Genomic DNA, 16504 nt, shown 5'->3' on the forward strand with positions numbered 1-16504 from the left:
ATATTTGGCGCCTATGGGTGACTAGCTTAGGGCTTAGCTCCATTTCATCCATCCATTCTAAGCTATTGGGATCACCCAATATTGCCCGATGTTGATTAGGAGGTTCTGGAGTACCTAGCACACAAAATAAGCTATGCATATTTCAAACTCAGGCATGCAAACATCACATGAAAAGCATTGAAGTCATTCAAATAACATGCCATTTGTGAAGCGAACAACATTACATGCAATCAAACAATAGTATTACCTATTGTACGAAGACCTAAGGGCAAAGAAAAATTTATACAAAGTTGATTGTGCAACCAAGACATAGATTATTCAAACATGTGTACAATCTTAAATCCCTCACATAAACCTTTATTTCAATCACAAGCATGCACAACATAGAAAGCCATGTGAAGCTCCCAAGAAGTAGTGACATAATCTAAAAAATAATCAAGGCATGCTTTTAGGTAAATACATAGCAAATACTTCATGCATGCCTTCAACTTAGAGCATACCAGATGGCAAGGCAAATTGAGATTCAAAATCCGACTACTATTATAAAACCCCCCAAAAAACCATGAAAGCCTTGCAACTTGGCACTTGAACGACTCATCGAGTCATCTAGAAATAACCTTATCTCAAAATGGATTATATTTTTATTAATAGCATATTTAAAATATATATATGTAAGTATATATAACCAAAGTCTATAGTATCAACCTTTTTTCAAACATACACAAATTTATAATCCTTATTAAAGTAAAGACATGTACTCTTTTTCAACCTTTTAAAAAAAAACTTCCTTGCTCCAATCCAATTGGTTTTTTTTTTCATTAAGATGATTGGGTCCTGTCCCCACCCCTTTTCTTAGTCACACACAGGAATTTCACCCGGCTACGGCTACGCACACACGCAATCTATTACCCACACACCTATACCGGAGCTCAAACATCATGATTGCCTGGGTAGGGTGGGTCCTGATTAACAATTTTTGAGTGGCGACGTTTAAAAACTTCTGAAAATTGATTGTTAATAGACTTTCCGGAGATCTCGTAACATTTAGGAAATTAAAATTAAATGAATCTATTGTTCTGGTAAGTTTAGGCCATTCAACTCCCCCAACTCTTCAAGGAAGAGTGAAGCTGCCTACAAATTTCTAGCTATGGAGATAATTTACGAATTAGCTCGAAGACCACGAAAACTGCAAATCCACGGCTATGACAAGATCAAGGCATTGAGGAGATCAAAGCTTGTAGAGAAGAAGAAAAGTACTGGCACTGTAAACTTGAGTTTGCAATGGGAACTCCCAGTTATGGCGAGATAATGCACTGCCTGCGGCGATGGCTATGACGAGAGGGATCTCTGCAACGGCACGTACATAATAATGGCCATGGTGTTTGGGCACAGGCTCCGGAGTTCAACCAGGGCCCTTGGGCGGCTCTTACAAGCTCGCCTACAAGCCCCAAACGCAGCAACTCAAAATTGTTGGCCACGCCCCAAATATCAGCTCTTTTGCTCCCATGGAAGGAGAGGCAAACAATGATTTTGTGGATGATGGTGATAATCTCGATGCTGTGCCGCGACTGATGTTGCTCATTATGATAATGTTTCTGGATGCCCGCTCCATAAATTTTGTTCTTCCCAGTGATCAAACTTGAGGTTCTTATCGTCAACATGAAGGCAATGACTATGTTTCAGATGACTATGTTGCAGATTTCTCCATGCCTCAATTGGGTAAGTTGTGAATCATATGACAGATGTTAATTCTCCAACTCAAGTGGAAAAGACTATGCATATGATCATGATGGTTATCTTGGTGGACTTACTGTTACCATAGTGACCCAAGCAGTTCCTGGTGACAACCTTGCATGCAATGCGCAGCAATTCTACACCAAATCACATTATGGACAGTATCTTTTGCACACTTTATTGATTGGGTTCATCTGTTGCGCCTATTGGATCAACCTTTCATCCATGCCACAATATGGACATCTAGTTTTTGGCCACTTTATTGATTGGGTGCATCTGTTGTGCCTATTGGATCAACCTTTCATCCATGCCACAATATGGACATCTAGTTTTTGGCATGTACTTTCATACTTCAGCAAGCCTTTCTCAAACTATTTACACATGATAATGGGTCAGATCTAATGCTAAATGCTTCAGTTAACTTCATAATCTATAGCAAGTGACATCGTGAAGCTCACTGGCTTATTGTCAGTTCTTAGATTTATGCATCTTGGATCTCATGGGGTTCCGAATACCCACATTCTATTTATGGATTCTACTTATGCAAATCAAGGTAGTCTACTCAACATGGAAGCAGAAAAGACATGGAGTTCTACATCATCAAGTGTTTCATAGACCAAGCCTGATTACTTGAGTGAGTGTAGGTAAATATAATCAATAGGATATTAATCCGAACTTATGAATTTAGTGATAAGATGAAGGGATGTCAAGATCACAAAACTACAAAAAAAAACCCTACATCTTTTTTTAAAGGAAAGATCCGTCTATTAGTTAATAAAAGCAGTAGCCATAGGCTAAGTGTACATGCTTAGAACCTCATAAGAGGCAATAGATATAAGGGGGAGGGTGGTTCCCTCCATGGATGGCCGCTCTCCAAGGGAGCCTGCCTCTTTTTTTTTGGGGGGGGGGGGGGGGGGGGAGGGGGCACCAGTAGCCTGTAATGCCAAGTGGTCTCACCAGACTGAACAAAGAGAAAGGGGCCCCAACACCGGTTCTACAAGGGGTGGCCACTGGGCATCCTGAAGAGGGGGTTCCCAATCAACTGCCAGCGAAGTCTCTCCTCATCAGACTCCTCACCAAAGGCCAAGAGCAACCGGGTGAGGATTGGCTTGAGGTGACCCCAAGCTTTGATCACATTGGTGGCAAACGGTCCTCAAAGGAGGAGTTGATGCCTTGGGCACCGGCCTCCGTGAAAATCCACCTCTCAGAGGGTTCGGGGTCCAAGTGATGGGATGCAGGCCGGGATCGGAGCGCGCAAAGGCTCACCCGATGCCAAGGCCATCATAATGATGATGGTTGGATAATGACCTGCCAGGCCACGTCAGCCCACATGAGCCGCCGCCGTCAGTCTCTGCCCAAAGAAAGTTCCAGATCAACCTTTGCACTTGTCCTAGGCATGCCTTGGAGAATGCCCAACATGAAGTAATGTACCACATGGTAGCCATGAGCACCTAGTTGGTCACTGCCACGCGACCAACAAGGGAGAGCGTGGCAGTGCTCCAACAAAGGAGCTTCTGATGCTCAAGAAGTAGAGGGACAATCTGCTGCTGTGGCGAGATATCAATTTCCAAATATCTGACCGGGGTGCCCCTAGGTATCCACTGGAAAGACTCATCTGGATGCCAAACCTGGGTTGGGGCGAGGATCCAACCCAAAAACCACACGACTTGTGCCAATCGATCTGGGTACGTGAGCCAAGTAGAACTTCTCAATCACCTGCACAAATCTCGGTAGATTCTCTTCCTTTCCTTAGAGGTAGGCCACTCTATCATCCGCAAACTCTTGAGTCTAGAAGCTCCTCCTATGATCTGATGGGGAGACGAAAACCCTGTAGACCTGTTCCCTGGGTGGACAAAACTGATTATTGCTTCTAAAGAGGAAGGGGGCAAGCGTGATCGGATATCTGTCCCTTGACCCCCTGAATAAGGACTTGGATGTGGGCAGTGGACTAAAGTGCAGAGACTGCCCAGATCCATTCCGCTTAGAATCCCATTCGAAGCATGGTGCCCTCAAGGAAAGCCCAATCCACATGGCCCACTGGTATCTCCTTTCATTCATCGTTGGGATCTCATGGAGAATGGCTTCAATGCGATCATGATCACTGGCCACATGCCAGAAGGGCTCTCAAAGGGACTCATTCACTTGATTCCCAAGGGGGGTGGTGATGACCGTTTGGAGGCACATCACTGGCGCCCCATCACCTTGCACTAGCAGTCACCTTCAGCCTCACCTCCCATGTCTGATTCATGGCACACAAACGTGATTCATTCTCGCTAAAGCCATTAGCCGCCACCTTCAGCCTCACCTCCCAGATCTGATTCATGGCACACTGATGGGGTTCATCCTAGGATAGGAGCATCATGGATGACAACTTCACTTTTTGGGAGGGGACCGCCTTGGCCCCCTTCCGGCAGGAAGATATGGCGATACTGCTCCTGGACTTTGAACCAGGGCACTTGCCGCGAGGCAAGGTATGCAGGGCCTCACTCAGCTTGTCGCTCGAGAGTGGCGAGCCCAAGAACCTGTATGTGTGTTGCCATATATTCTCTCACAGCCTCCATCTGTGGGGTTAGGGGACCGGCCAAGATGAGCCCTCTGGAGAAATCTGTGGCCCTGGATATCTCTCTCCCCTAAAACATTAGATCTAAGGGGAGGATTTGGGACATGTAAATCAAATATTTTAGGTTATTAGCCGAACGGTTACAACCATCCACCTCAGGCTTTATGTAATGGCCTATTCATGCAATACAAGTCAACTTTCACTTAAATCCTCTCGCACTTCTTCTCTGCAATACAAGACAACTTCCACTTAATCCTCTCGCACTTCTTCTCTGCATATGTTTACTCTGTTTAACGTGTAAGCTTACAATGTTTCCATATTCTACTTGAGCCCGCTATAGCATGTATATAAGACATGCTCATTTTTTACAAAGTGCAACACTGGTAAATAAAGAACTTCACTAAAATTAACAAAAGAAAAAATAACAAAGTGGGACGCCTATTTGCATGTACATAGGGTGCCCACAATCTTGTTTAACTAAGTGTCCAAGCTGCAGCATTAACCCACACCAGTGAATGGTATAAAAATAAGGCTACCAGTCGTATTATCTCATAACTAGATAACCACCACACATGTAACATCCAACCAGCACAGATTAGGTGAGACATTCCACTCAAAATCACACTGACATTTCATTAAAAGATGTCTTTTGGAGACCCACCATTAACTCCTCCAGGAAAACTGAATGTAGTTCCTCACATAAACATGGCACATAAACATGGCACAAGAAAAACCCTCTCATTAAATGCACGTCAATCTTAAAGGACCATAAAATTCATCTTTTTTGTCAAAGAACATGACGAATTCCCTCTCAGCTTTTGCAAAAGTTTTTAAATGTTTTGTCCAGAATATTCAGAGGTTCTTATTTTCTGAAAGCGCCAAAATGCTACAACTGTGAATAATTACATTTAGGTATTGTCATGTACAGCCATTGAACCTATGAAGGACTCCATAAAAGATGCTCTACTTCACCATGTGAGACATCACAAAACACGTCTTGATTTAAATTTGTACAATGAACTACATATTGCCCCTCACAAGCTGATGCATGGCCCACTGCCGGCACAAGCATCTTAAACCAAGGGTTGATCAAGGTGCAGTATTCCATACTACCCAGCTAGGACGCTCACACTAGAAATAGCTGAACCACCTTGCAAAAAGAGAGACGGTGAAACAGCCTTAGAACTCCACACCACTATTCAATTGGATGCAGAATGATGCTCTGCTCAGATGTTCAACTGGTGTCTCCACGAGTAGCACTAAACCTGAACTCCCAGTGTCATTACCATTTCGTTTGGATTTACCCAACTGTAATCAACCAACAAAAAACGATTCAATCAATTTAACACGTCAATCAAACATTCAACAGTTAAATAACATATTTTTCAGCCACATCCATCATAACAAATGCTTCACAAGTCAAAAATCAAACAACACAGATTGAAAAGCATGTCCATATCCTCAAAGCCTGGGACCATGTGCATGCATGGGTGCACGTTTGGTTCTGAATCCACAATGGCGTGATTTTGAAATTTGCACGAAAGCATGCAGGAAGAAAACAGCACCAACCGAGATGGAAGCATATGCAGTAGGTTGGATTGTTAGAGCACAACCACAAGCCCAACTGAGCTTTTCTTTAGGTGAATGAACAAGCTCAGCTTTCCAGCCTGCATTTCTTCCCCCAAAGGTGGGCGTAACCCTGAAAATCAATTTAAAACCCTTGAAAAACTGACTGATAATTAATAAGGCTGCGTAAACATGTTTGCATACAGAGTACAATGGTAAAAGTTGCAATAGTCTTATGCCTGAGCTGAACTGTCGGTCTGACCATGATGCCTGACCTTTGCCAAGCTAGAGGGTGTACAACGTCAAGGGAGAAAGATTTTTCTGGCAGCTGTAAAGATGGGGTTAACCTTGTTCCCCAATTCATCTGCATACAAAAAGAAAGCACAAACCATAATTTCATCACAATCAGTATGCTATTAGGCTTATTTTCAGTATTTTCATGTGACACGTTTGAGAGGTTCAAAAACCTTTTCAATGATTGCTGCCTCCCACTAATGTGGGAAGAGGACGTTTGAGAAGTTCAAAAACCTTTTCAATGATTGCTGACTCCCACTAATGTGGGAACAGGTACTTAATTCTCTAAAAATAGTGAATGACAACACCATATGACTACATGGAGAGGCCTACTGTCATCAAGTAGTCAGACAAGTGACAACAATGATAACATAAGGCGAACCCAAAGTTGAACAAGGCTGGCCAGACGACGGCAGAAGACCACACCAAAGAGCAGCTTGACTTAGGCAGTCCTAATATCATGTGGGGTTTCCAAGTTCCTATCGCACTAAGCCTATGAGAATGACAAGATCTTCTTCATCTCGTTTTTTCTTCTTTCGTTTTCTCCTTCCTTTCTTTATAGTGCTATTTATTTTTATTTTTATTTTTTTTAAAAAGCAGGCAATTTGAATGAAATGCAAAATCCATAATTTAGTTTGAGGATTTTTAATTTTTTTCCGTAACTGCACAAATTCTTCCAAATTTTCTTTTGGTAAAAAAATGTAGCAACCTGATTGCTGTGGTCTAAGTATAGCAGTAGAAAAGTCCAGCTTCCTCTTGAAAGGAGGGGCCTGAGAATCAACTGTTCCAATGGTACAACAGGTACACGTGCTGTTTGTAGGCACGTACAAGGCAAGTACAGCACAGTGGAGCAAGTATAGCAGCCGTACAGCACACGGGCAGCAAGTACCATTCAGGTAGACAGTAGGCGGATACAGATTGGAGGGGGGTACCACGCGATGGAGAGAGAGGGATGGCAGGCGATCGAGAGAAAAAGTACAGCCACCACCCACGTGGGGAATAATTACCAATGTTCCATGCAATACCTTTTTTAAAGGTTGTAAAGCCTTAATACCAATTTAACACTTATGGGTACCATTAAAAGAAAATGTCCAGCCTCTTTTTAAAATGTGTGTGAACACATTAGCTTACAAATATTAAAGTTAACCATAGCTTATGGATTTTACATTTTAGAAGGGCCAAAATGGTAATACTTACCACCTATTTACACGCCACACCAATGTGGCACGCGCAAACAAATCATGCAAAAACAAGTTTATGCATGCAGTCATAAATGCATGTGCACATATAATGGACGAAATCTCCCTTTCATGAAACTTGTACAAAGAGCTCCTGTCGGCAACAAAAACTAGCGCGACAGAAATATGAATATATTTCCTGGTCTTCCTATAGAGTGACAATCCCATAGGTAAGACGCCATCCTGGCCATACACGGGTGGCACCAACAGGCTCCCATCCATACAGCACGAAGCAGGTCACGCACGGGTGGCACGAAACTAGTTCTCGTCCATGTGACGCAGTACTGGTCACACACGGGTGGCACGAATCTGGCTCCCATCCATGTGACACCAAAAGACTGGCCTTTTCACATGGGACACCAACCTAGCCCCATGTGAACATGGCATAAATCTGGCCGCTCTATGGAGTGACAGTCCCATAGAAGTGGCTCCAGAAATGGAGATGGACCAAACGGTGACATCCCCCCGAGCTTCTAAACAGTTGTCCTCAACTGAGAAGCCTCAAGATATGCCTGCAAAAGCTAAGGGTAGTCAGCAAAATAATCCTCGTCTACCCACTTTGTATCAATTAGCAAATAATTTTTAAATTTTCAAGATATCTCCTGGAAAGCTTCCCATGTGGTAACTTTCTCTCCTTGTGAAATACAATCTGCTCTGGCTGGAGGATCTCCTCAAGCTCGTCAACTTCTAGCGGATCTTCTGTGACAGGCTCCTCTGGATCTGGCCCCACATACTTTCGCAAAAGACTTTTATGAAAAGCATTGTGAATCTTCCAATGGCTGGGTAAAGCAAGCCTGAAGGACACTTCATTGATCTTGTCAACCACTTTGACGGGTCCATAATATCGAGTAGAAAGCTTTGGATACGATCCCTCTCGTCATGGCCTCTTCCAAAGCCTAGCTCTCTCAAATTTCAGCAATACCCAATCACCTTCCTTCACTTGCATGTCCTTCTATGCTTGTCAGTAGCCCTCTTATGCTTGTCAGCAGCCCTCTTATGCTTTGTCTTGTGACCTTGCAATGGTTGTCCGCACCTGAGCAAAGGCTACATCCAAGTCACGCACATACTCATCGGCTGCAAAAATCTCATCCTTTGTACGAAAGATGGGTGGCAAGACCACTTTGCCATAAATAATCTCAAACGGGGCCTTTCCCGTGGAGGCATGTATGTGTTATTGTAGGCAAACTCTACAAGTGGAAGATACTCCTCCCAGGCACTCTTTTGATTTGCCACATAACACTTCAACAAATACAACACGGCTGAATTCGCAGCTTCACTTTGGCCATCCGTTTGGGGGTGATATGCTGATGAAAACTCAAGCTTAGTGCCTATGTTATCAAATAAAGCCCTCCAAAAGAGGCTCGTAGTCCTGGGATCTCTATCCGCAATGATGGACTTCGGCATACCATGATACTTGAATATGTGAGCAAGAAAAAGCTTCACCATATGATCAACTTTTATGGTTTTCTTGACAGGCAAGAAGTGAGCTTGCTTGCTAAACCTGTCCACAGTGGTCCATATAGCATCATTCCCATGCTGGGATCTAGGCAAATCCATAATGAAGTCCATAGTAATGCTTTTCCATGGCTGCGAGGGAATAGGCAATGGCTGAAGCAAACCTGGAGGCTTTTGCCTATCAAATTTCACCTTTTGGCAAGTAATACATGCACGTACATATGCCTCAATGTCTTTACGCATGTTTGGCCAAAAGAAATATCTTTCTATCATGCATGTCGTAGGTAAAATACCTCTATGACCAGCATAAGGTGGAGCGTGACATTCCTCCATAACCTTTACCAAGAATTCATACAATCCAAAAGTTGTCCTAAATGCAATCTTATGGATATCCTGGGGTACCACACAAATCTGGTGATAACCACTCTTCAAATCTATACGGCTGAAACAAGCCAAACCATCAAGCTTATCCAAGATGTCATCTATGCGTGGGATTGGAAACATGTTCTTGATGGTGAGCTTGTTTAGAGCTCGATAATCCACGCACATGCAGAAAGATCCATCCTTCTTTTGCACAAGAAGCACGGGAGAACAAAAGAGTGAGAAGTTGGGCTAAACCGAACCCTTTTCTAAGAGCTCATTAACATGCTTCATAATCTCCTCTTGTTGTGCAGCACTCACACGATATGCGGGTTTGTTAGGTGGGGAACTACCTCGCACAAGATCTATGCGATGATCCTTGGGCCTCTCACGTGGTAGTTCTCCTACCAATGCATCGACAAAACAATCTTTATATGCATTAAGAAAATTCAGCCTATCTTGAGTCAATACATCCACATTCACATTACTTTGTTCAATTTTGTCACGAACAAAAACCAAGTATGCGGAAAGACTCTTTTTCATTGCCTTATTAATTTGGATGTGAGATACAGTTGGAATGGAATCCCCTTCCTTGCCCGCATCAATAACATGCATGCGGCCTCTATGCATAAATGTGATCATGTTGGTTTTATATTCTTTGCAAGGCTCAAGCCGATGATGCCAAGGCTTGCTAAGTAATACATCACATCCATTAAGTGGGGCAATCAAGAAATGCTCATGATCCAAATAACCCTGTATATGAATGCGCAAATTTCCAAGAAGAGACGTGACATGCACCTCTTTGCCAACAAAAGCTGCCTCTACTTCAATTTGGGATCCCATGTCCCCAATCTCTATGCCCAAGGCGGCTACCATCTGTGTAGAGATGAAATTATATGTTGCACAATCATCAAACATGAATAGAGCGGGCTGAGCCTTGATTTGTCCCCAAGCTTTGCATACCACTCTCTCTTTGCCATCATGCTCAGTGGTACCCTGCACATCGGGTATGGCAAGCACATTTGCCTTTGGTGGCTTGTCTTCATGCTATTGCTTGCAGGTAGGGCATTGCCTAAACATATGCTCTTTACTACCACAAGAAAAGCATTTCCCCTCTTTGGCATATTGCTCCCTTTGCTCGGGGATCAAGCCAAATTTATTCTTCTTTGATGCAGTGTCTTTGGATGGGGTTCTTTTAGCTTTACCACCCTTTTGGGCTTCCTGAAAGCTCTTTTTAGGTGGCTGTCCACCTTTTTTGCAGATTTGGGACAGCCCTCTCTTTGCCCTTGGAACCTCCCTGATCTTGCTTAATTTTAAGCACCAATTGCTCAATAGCAAGAGCAGATGCTATGAGCTGCTGAAGAGTGTGTTTCGGGTGCAATTCAATGCCTGAACGATAAGGTGGTTGCAATCTGGAGCGAAACTTCCTCTTTCTTTCATCCTTAGAGAGTTGCATAAAGGGAGTTACTTCAAGCAACACTCCAAAACTTATTGACATACTGCAGCACACTTTCATTATCTTTTTGCTCAAGTCTATCCCACTTTTGGATGAGAGTTTGCTCCGCATTAGGAGGCAAGAATTGGGCATAAAATCTGTCCTTAAACTCTTTCCAAGTGCAAATGGGATCTTTGGTGGTCTTTTGAGTGATCCACCAATGGGCAGCTGTCCCCTTCAAGAACATGCTTGCATGACGAATTTTGGACTTCTCAGTGAAGTCCTCATCACTAAAAGCAATGTCAAATTGTGCCACAAAAGCTAGCACCTTAGAGGCATCATACTCTCCATGAAAGGCATCAAATTTCACGAACTTGTCCCCTGCCTTGAACTCCTTGAGGTCTTGGGATGTGGTACATGTTCTTCTCTTTTTCTCTTCCCCTTATCCAACGGAGAAACCCTCTCTGCATGGGCTTCATGGGCAACCAAAGATGTTTCAAGAGACACGGTCATGCATAGTCACAAGGGACGGGGGACGGTGACGGGGACGAGACGGAGGATGGCCATAAGTAGGGAACGGGGACGGGGGAGGGAACGGCACTCAAAAAATACTTTTTTTTAAGTTCTTCTACTCTACACTTATTCTACTTTGGAAGTACATCAAAATGAGCACAAATTTACACTAAAATGGTAAGCTTTTGAGTCATATTAACAAAATACGCCAATCAAAGAGTGAAGGCATTCACGGTTGATTGTATTAATAATTAAGTAGATACAAAATGAGTCATGACTCAAGAGTCAGGACTAAGCCTTAAGGAGGCAGAATACATGGACGGACTCAAATGAGTCAATGACAAAAAGTGCTAAAGTCTAGAGGCTAGAGGCTAGAGCTAAGTAGTAAGGCCCATGAATCATGATCCATGAATGATCATCCACGTGAAGTGCTCGCCTCATGGTCATGGATAGCTTGTGCCAAAGAAGCATCAAGCTCATCCTCAGTCTCATCCTCACTGGCATGCTGCTCCTACACTGGCATGCTGCTCCTACACCTCATGGTCCTCATCCTCTTGTTGCTCTTCTTGTTGACTCATCTCCCACTCGGTGAAGGGATCTGCCTTCTTGGTCACGCTCTTGCAAAGCATTTGCAAGTTCACGCTGACGAAGAAGACAAGGTCATTGGCATGCTCTACCCCGAGTCGGTTTCTCTTCCTAGAGGCAATGTGGCTATAGGTACTCCAAAGTTGCTCCAAGCAAGAGGAGCTGACGGCCTGGCTAAGTATGCGGATGGCAAGCTGCTATAGCTCCGGTCCATCCGAACCAAAGTCCTCCCACCATAGAGCAGCACCAACTTTGGAGCGGTCAACATGTGCATCATGACAGCCATAGGAGCCATGAAATGACCTATACATGAAAAGCTGGTCCCTGATCTTGCGCCTAACCGATGCATCAGGCACAAGACAATCCAAGATTATCAGCGCTCACCTCCCGATCGCTCTCCTGCTTGTTGCCTTGGAATTCTGGGTCCACCACATAAGCTGCTGCATGCAATGGAGAGTAGTAGGAATTCCATCTTCCTAGAAACAAGGCATGAATCTCCTCGTATCTGTCTTCGTCAGGCACGAAGTCTTTCAACTTCTCTATCATGCGATCCATGGACTCGTAGACCTTGCCTATGCATGGTTGCATAGCGTCTACAATCCTCAATAGGTGGGCTATGGGCCTCACCATAGCATCCGTGGTCTTCACACGCTCTCACCAAGAGGCGTCATCTGCCGGTAACCAACACTCTTGGCCAGTGTTTGTATGGGACTCTAGCATGGCGACAAACTCGTCGCTAAGGAAAAGCCCCCTCAAAGCACCACTACAATCCTTCAACCGGCCCAACATGAGAACGTTGAAGGCAAACAGGGTGTCGGAATATTTGAGGAGAGAGAGAGAGAGAGAGGACCTCTTGTTGAACTCATGCCGAAGTCTTTGGTGGTTGAGAACAAAGGAGACCATGGTGTTGGCCTCCTCAACGAGCGGGCTAATCCATGGCAATGCCCTGATGTCCTTGAGGAGGTTGTTTAGGCAATGAGCCATACAAAAGGACACCTTGACATGTCCATACATACCTTGGAGAATAGCTCCCGCCGCCCTATTGGAAGGCTCCCCATCCGCAACAAAGCCCACTACATGCTCGGAGCCAACGATCTCCATGGTGGTAGCCCACTCCGCCGCAAGCACATCCGCGCTCTTCCCGGTGCCGAATGCATCATGAGATGAGATGAAGTACATCTCTCCGCGGGAATATGCAACCACGCCGTCAATACTCCTCTTGCGGGTGTCACTCCATCCATCCACAATGAGGGCCTCTCCCACTGCCGCTTTGTGTTGTCGGCCGCTTGCTCTACAATGCGCTTCTCCTTCTCGAGCAATGTAGTGCGCAAGCTCTTGGATGAGGGGGGCGTATAGGTTGAGCCATACTCCCCAATCTTCTTAACCATGACCTTGAAGTATTCCAACCTATTCAAGAAAGTAATTTACTAATGAGAAGGAAACTAGGATTATGAAAACATGAATCATAAATTGGCAATGATCGATTGCACTTACCTAGCCACTTGAAAGGCAACGTGGTCGTGGAAGAAGAAGCGGGCCACCGCCATATCCACCTCCTCCTTCAACTTGGGGTTCCAATTCTCCCCAAGTGTAGATTGTCACCGTGGGCCACGTAATAGTTGAAAGGCCGTAGAGATGGAGGGTGCCGGCGTCGTGGATGGAGTAACATTCCGACTCGATGGTGAAGATGATGTTGTGCATGATCCCGATCCACCACATGACTCCATTGTAGAGGCTTGAGTTCCTCTCCCCATCGTCATGGGATCCACAGCCGCTCGTGGTGTCCTTCTTGCCGCTTCGACCGCCTCCTAGACGCTAAGCTTGTCAAGAAGTTCCCGTCTCTTCTCGGGCGTGACATTCGTGCAAAACCTCACCTCATGCCCACTCTCATGCAAGAGGTGGGCTCACACTTTGTCAGCACCACCCGTTCGTTGGTACGGGCAAAGCTTGCATGCCTATGGCCGAGAACCGCCTCCATGAGCGGATGGGGTGTAGTTAACCTCCTCCCACCATGTCCATTCCGTTGTCCTTCTACGGGAAGCCCCGGTACTCGAGGAGGATGCCATGGTTGAAGATGGCTTGACTCTTGAGCCTTGAGCAATGAGAAAGGGAGAGAGATAGAGACAGAGAGAGAGAGAGGCCTAGAGCCTAGAGGCTTGGAAGTTGGAAGACTCAAGAGGCTTGAAAATTGAGAGTGAGGTGAGAGAGAGAGAGAGAGAGAGAGAGAGAGAGAGAGAGTCTAGATAGTAGAGAGTAGGCCATAGGGCCTTGTGTGAGAGGCTTGGAACTTGGAAGTTGGAAGCTAGAAGAAGCTTGAAAGTTGAGGGAGAGAGACTAGAGAGAGTAGATACACTCAAGTCTCATAGAGTGTGGCTTGAGGCTTGAAAGTTGAGAGAGAGAGTTGCTTGAACTTTGAAGCCTTGAAGCCCTCAAAGTTGAAGGGGTGTGTGTGTGCTTGTAGCCTTGTAGAGGCTTATTCTTATTTAGATATTACATAGGCAAGAGAGAGAGGCAAGCCTCAAGGGCGAGAGAGAGAGAGAGGCAAGGACCAAGGCCCAAGCCTCAAGGCCCCAAACCATAAGGCCAAGGAAAGAGAGAGACAAGGGCCAACGCCCAAACCTCAAGGGCCAAGCCTCAAGGGCCAAGGCCCAAGCCATCCCCAAACGGCCAAGCCAACAGCCATAAGCGGCTAGAAACGGCGAAGCGTCCCCAAACGGCTAGAAACGGCCAAACAAACGGGTAAAAAAACTGGCGGAATGCAGCGCAATGGGTCCCTGCCGTCCCCGTTCCTGAAGGCGTCCCCATCCCCGTCCCCGTTCCTTGTGAGTAACGCTTCCAAGGGGACGTCCGTCCGTCCCCTACCGTCCCTGTCACCGGTCCGTCCCGTTTCGGCGTCCCTCCGTTCCAAGCCCTCGTCCCTTCCGTCCCCTGTGACTATGGCACGGTGGCATGTGCATTATGAATATGTGGCCCCGATGCATGTGACCTCCCCAAATGATGCAATGTCTCATCACGAGACAACTCTTTCGGCTTGCATGCCAACCACTCTCTCCATGCACAAGGCCATCATGTTGCCCACTAGCTCCAACATGCACATACTTGTTGCCTCCTGTCCCATGAGGAGTAGATGCATGGCGAGAGTGACTGATACCTCTTCCTTGTGTAACTTGGTTGAACACAATGCTAATCAATACACTTAAATACACTAAGATTTGAAGGACACTTGCTCAAATACAAGAAGTAAATTGCTGAATTGACAAGAGGCACACAATGAGCCGGAACGGCCGACCCCTCCCTTGAGTAAATTGTATTACTATTGGAGAAATTCAATACATAGTTTCACGGGCATCCATTGCCAAATCCTCCATGCCAATGCATATGAAATTCAGCATTTAGAAAACAAGGGTATGTCGATGTAGATCACCAAGGAGCTGCCTTGATGCCCAGCCCGACTTCAGTGCCCATATTCTCTACCATTGGCTCTATGTTCTACCAAGCAAGGTAGCAACATCTTCAAGAGCACATAGGACAAGAGAAATACTACACAGGGCAGCTAAACAAGGAGTCCTGCCCTTCTACTGAGTAATGACAATACATTGTCCAATTAACTTACCAATCTTCATAGAAGTTGTTGCAAGCAGAAGCCTTCGCGTTGGAAGCTTTAGAAGTGTTGATATCTTCGATTTGCCGCAATCCTTCGCGACAAAAGTCTTCAAGAGGATGAAGGGAACCTTGGGAAAGCTTCCCCTATGGTTCAACTTGAGAAAGGAAGGCTGAAATTAGGGTTTTCAGCAAAAAGACCAGAAATTACAGCAAAAATGAGAGCTGTTTTGCTGAATTTCAGTCATTGGGAGTGAGTAGGAGAGTGATTAGCACTTGGAAACACTCTTGGAAGCTTGGAAAACACCCTAGCAAGTTGGGTATGGCTATGGAGAGCTTGGAAATGGAGAGAAATGGTGGAAAAACAGAGTTTTCAGCCTCCAAAAATCCTCATGAAGAGAAAACACGAATTTCTCTTAATAAGTAAGTGAATTGGGGTCCAATCAGGTGAAGGGACATGGGGAGATGCCCATTTATGAGTAAAAAGGGAGGATCAGGTCCTGGACATTGAGTCTTGTCCGGCTCGAGACTTCAGTGAGTGTGAACTTGGAAGCGGTCATAATTTATAAGTGACTTTTGGGCGCCCAAACTTTAATGAAGTGGGAACGCACTCACTTATAAATATTGGCTAAGTCCTAAGGGCTATTTGAGCCTAGATTGGGTAATACTTACCACCTGTTCACATGCCACACAACCATGTCAGCAGACAGTTTCACACGCACGGTTCACGGGCGGGCGTCCCCTAGCCCGGAACTACACATAGGTCATGCAGGCATGAAAACAGCATGCAATTTCATTTGCAGGCAAGCACATAAAGATGCTATGCAATGCAGCATTGGCATGAGCAATTTCCGTTCATGAAACCATATAAGACCAGGCGTTTCCAGGCAAGTATACGCAATACCAGACCCAGTGAAAAGCCAATCCTCCAGGCGTTTCCGGGCATGTACACAAAGGCACAAGTCCCAGCGGAAAGCCAAGTCCTCCAGGCGTTTCCGGGCATGTACACAAAGGCACAAGTCCCAGCGGAAAGCCAAGTCCTCCAGATATTCCGGGCATGATAACATCAAGTCCCAGCGGAATATCATATCCAACTATACAGCATGACACGTATCAATCACCTGCATAGGCATATTCCATAAGCCATGGACACCAATCCAATAT

The 16504-nt window shown here is 45.2% G+C and overlaps 1 protein-coding gene across 4 annotated transcripts in view; it reads right to left on the bottom strand.

Moving 5' to 3' along the window:
* Window positions 1-5013: 5013 nt before the first annotated feature.
* The window catches only part of LOC147603402 (uncharacterized), a 44744-nt gene continuing 33253 nt past the window's right edge, over window positions 5014-16504 (bottom strand). For 2 of the 4 annotated variants that reach the window (XM_086796981.1, XM_086796980.1), the window contains exons 6-8: window positions 6100-6224; window positions 5864-5993; window positions 5014-5602 (exon numbers count right to left, since the gene is read on the bottom strand). In XM_086796981.1, the coding sequence (XP_086653107.1) occupies window positions 5474-5602; window positions 5864-5993; window positions 6100-6224 (384 nt within the window). In that variant the 3' untranslated portion in view covers window positions 5014-5473. The remainder of the gene's footprint in view (window positions 5603-5863; window positions 5994-6099; window positions 6225-16504) is intronic. The other 2 variants (XM_086796982.1, XM_086796983.1) reach the window with 1 other exon arrangement.

Source organism: Cibotium barometz, chromosome 64 (genome assembly GCF_041138505.1).
Source record: "Cibotium barometz isolate CiBa-2024 chromosome 64, ASM4113850v1, whole genome shotgun sequence".
Taxonomy (NCBI): domain Eukaryota; kingdom Viridiplantae; phylum Streptophyta; class Polypodiopsida; order Cyatheales; family Cibotiaceae; genus Cibotium; species Cibotium barometz.